At 46.6% G+C, this 3,767-nt stretch overlaps 1 protein-coding gene across 1 annotated transcript; it reads left to right on the top strand.

The window, feature by feature from the left end:
- Positions 1 to 342: 342 nt before the first annotated feature.
- On the top strand, positions 343 to 3,216 carry LOC119349801 (RNA polymerase sigma factor sigC-like). The gene is made up of 7 exons (XM_037617888.1): positions 343 to 553; positions 827 to 999; positions 1,082 to 1,642; positions 1,723 to 1,950; positions 2,044 to 2,184; positions 2,304 to 2,504; positions 2,706 to 3,216. The coding sequence occupies exons 1-7, from the start codon at positions 430 to 432 to the stop codon at positions 2,985 to 2,987; spliced, it is 1,710 nt and encodes a 569-aa protein (XP_037473785.1). The 5' UTR covers positions 343 to 429; the 3' UTR covers positions 2,988 to 3,216.
- Positions 3,217 to 3,767: the final 551 nt, after the last annotated feature.

Genomic DNA, 3,767 nt, shown 5'->3' on the forward strand with positions numbered 1-3,767 from the left:
GAAGGAGATGAAATCGGGCGGTTACAGGAGTCCTAATTGGACGGCTAGGACGTGACCGGCCCAAAGTTTGGGCCGGCGCACCGGCGCCTATAGTCCCCCATTTTATTTTGCTGCACTTAAACCTTATTGTTTGACCATGATGGTGGCTTTATTTATGAAGCGGGTATTTTTTGAGATAAAAAATCATTTTTTTTCTGAGGCTAAGCTCTTGTCAATAACCTCGGGAAATAGCAAATATCCCATGAGAGAGAGGAAAAAAAATATCCCAACTCGCTTTCACCCTCAAAGATCCAATCTTTTTGCAAGTGTCCGCTCCAGCCAGAAGCCCAGAACACAAAGGCAGGCCTCTGGATTGATAGGCCCCCTGCAACTCTATCCCCTTCCTCCCAGCGGCGCCATCACCATTGCCGCCCGCAGCTATCCGGCGCCATGGGTCTGCCCATGGCGCGCGGCCCGTGCTGCTGCTCGCCCTCGCCGTCGTCGTCCTCCTCCTCCTCCTCCTCCTCTCCGTGGATGCTGCAGGCCCATCTCCCCAAGCACCCCCACTCTCCACGTGAGCGCTCCAGTCTCTTGACCTCTTGTCAGATATCTGCATGTTTTTTCCTATCTTATCTTCTTCCCCGTGCAAGAACCACCCCCTTATCTACAAGGTGCTGTGATTTTGCCAACAGAACAGAAAAATGTTACTGTAGTGTAGTTCAGACTTCTGTTTCTGAATGTTACCTGACGGTTGATGATTGTCTGAATGACTATGCATGGCTGCGTGTTTGGATAATTCGGAAAGCCAGACACAACCTTAATTTCTGTGATTCTGTGATGGATGCAGTGGGCGGGAGGTCAGTTTGCTCTGAATCCCTGAGAGTTCTTGCCCTGCATCTCTTGCTCAATCGGCGCGCTAATCTTAGCCGGCGCCGGGGTGAGATTGTCGGAACTGCTGTGTCTTCACCCGGTTTGCTTCAGATAACAGAGAACAAGGCAAGCAGCTCACCAATAATAAAGGTGCACACTCTGAATTCAATCACACATTTGCTCTTTGTTTTCTGAATTTTGGTACAGAAAATGACCACATTGTCAATTCCAGGTGGATGCAGAAAGAACATCCCTTGATGGTGCTCTTGACAGAAATGCGCAGTTCAACATGTCTGCTTGGATGGATGTATCGCACACAAGTAGCAACAGTTTGGAGTATAACTTATTGATGCAAAACATCCACGTGTTACAGAGTAGTTTGGCTGCTCAAGATTTGGTGGTGCTTGAAAGAGATATCCTTGTACATATTGAACAGCTTGGAGCTCTGAAATGGTTTAACGCGTCGAGGTCTGGTGCCACCATAACACATACCTCACATGAAACAGATTTTGCACTTCCTTGGAATGATACCAAATTCACTCCGATAACTCCTCTCGAGGAGCAAAGCGATGATCAATTGGTGATTATTCGAAGCGGGAAAAACCAAGAGAGGAAACTGAAGAGAATTAGAGCGTCAGAAAAGATCCCCGGGGTTTGTGTAAAAGCATCCTCACGAAAACCAAGAAAATCACGCAGGTCCACTAGTAGTCAATTTATAACTGAGTGGAAAAACTATCCAGGCCGGCGAAGGAGCATAGTTCGGGAACAGTCGGAGTTGCTGGTGACTATCAAGGTATCCCCCTCATCAGTATTCTCATTGCCATATTGTTCATGTCCTCGTCTGTAACGTTTTCTGAATGTGCGTGTTCCCAGGAATGTGCAAACCTTGAGAAGATCAGGGAAAACATGGTGAAGGAAGGGCAGGAGGTCTGCTATGATAAGTGGGCCAAAGCAGCTGGAGTTGATGAAGCGGCCCTGAAGAGTAGACTGCAAGCCGGATACTGCTGCAGAGAGAGGTTACTGGTGACCACCGAGTGGCTTGTCAAATACATTGCAAGGACATACACCGGAATGGGGACAGCTTTCGAGGATCTACTCCAGGTTGCAAGCTTATACTTCTAACCTCTCCTTATCTCCTGTACCTTGACAACTAGCAACCTTTTGTAACCGGCCTTGTCGGAAATGACAATGCAGGCTGGGAAAATGGGTGTCCTTGATGGCGCTGAGAGGTTCGACAGCCGGAGAGGATGCAAATTCTCAACCTATGTGAAGTACTGGATAAGGAAACCCATGCTAGCGCTCCTCGCTGAAAATTCTGGAGTGATCCAGCTGCCCGTATGCCTCTGAACCCAACAGCTATTTCAATATGTGTCAGTTTGTGCTTCATGCAAGAAAAGAAAAGCATATACCTTTGTTGATGATATGGAACTGACGATGGAATTATGCAAGTGTAGGCAAGGATGGATTGTATCATCCGAAAGGTCAGGGAAGCTAAGCGGGCAATTCGATCCAGCACTGGGCGGAATCCAATAGACTCGGAGATCGCGACCTTCGTTGGCGCGTCGGTTGCCAATGTTAGATTGGCTCGGAAGTGCTCCCGTCGTGTCGTTTCACTCTACATGGAGGTCGGGGCCGGACAGAACGCCAAGTTCGTGGTATTGCCCTCTAGCCTTCTCTGAATGCCCTCTCACATTCAGAAACCAGAGTTATGAATGATCAATGAATCCATGGAAATGTACAAACTTCTCAGATAAGAGAATAACAACTCCCCTATTATCTCAAAAACTACAGTTAGTTCATACAGTACGTCAATTTGAATGACGAATAAGTCTGTCTGAAGGGCGTTTAAACTGCAGGACGTGACCCCAGACACATCACTAGAAGACCCAGAGGAGGCCATCTTCCGGAGGCAGCTGAGGGAGAGGCTTCTCCTGGTCCTGGACAGGCTCCCGGCGAGGGAAGGGCGCGTGCTGAAGCTGCGACACGGCCTCGAGGATGGCAGGTGCCGGTCCCTGGAGCAGATCGGAGGCATCTACCACGTGTCCAAGGAATGGATCAGGAAGATCGAAAAGTCAGCTATGTTGAAGCTCAGGAACGAGGACGTGCATGATGAGCTGAAGGACTTCTGTGGATTCTAGAGCTGCTAGCTACCTTTCTAGTGCAGATTGGCACAAGGTAGCTCAGCCATGAGGCCTAATTTTCACTGAGATTGTGAGAGAGTTCCATAGGAGTTTGTATATATGTGAATCACATTGCAGCACATGACACGCTTGTCCTGATGGTGGCTGATGGGTACATGTATAGTACAGTGTTTAACTTGATTATATTTTGGTGAACTGACAGTGAAACATGAAGTTCTTTATTTTTTTCAGTCTTCTTATGATTGCCACAGATATTAACTCCAGTCTCAGGGCCTGGATCAAGGATTCCTTTTTTTTTTTTGACAAAAAAGACCAAGGATTCCTAGAACAAACAGAATCATTCACACCACAAAGACCACTGAGCTTCCACCTACACCACATAATTTTTTTTGAGGGGTACCTGCACCACGGAAATGAGCCGGCCCTTTCGCGCAGGACCGCACAAATCAGCCGGCCTTCTTGCCCCAGTTAACGGACCGTTTGCGCACCCTGGACCCCGAAAACAACCCGCAAACTGCGCGGTAGAAGAAAGTCAGCAAATATTCTGGTGTGTGTTTTCTTTGTTTTACTCGTGTACGTTTCTTTAATTTGCGAATTTGCAAAATAAAAATCTTGGATTTAAAAATTCTTTGTGAATTTAAAAAATTCAATGCATTTTAAAAATGTTTACAAATTCAAAAATGTAGTGAACTCAAAATATGTTTGCAATATCAAAAAATGTACGCGGAATTGAAAAATAGTTTGGAAATTCAAAAATATGTTCCAAAATTTGGAAAA

The sequence above is a fragment of the Triticum dicoccoides genome, chromosome 1B (genome assembly GCF_002162155.2).
Source record: "Triticum dicoccoides isolate Atlit2015 ecotype Zavitan chromosome 1B, WEW_v2.0, whole genome shotgun sequence".
In the NCBI taxonomy this organism is placed as follows: domain Eukaryota; kingdom Viridiplantae; phylum Streptophyta; class Magnoliopsida; order Poales; family Poaceae; genus Triticum; species Triticum dicoccoides.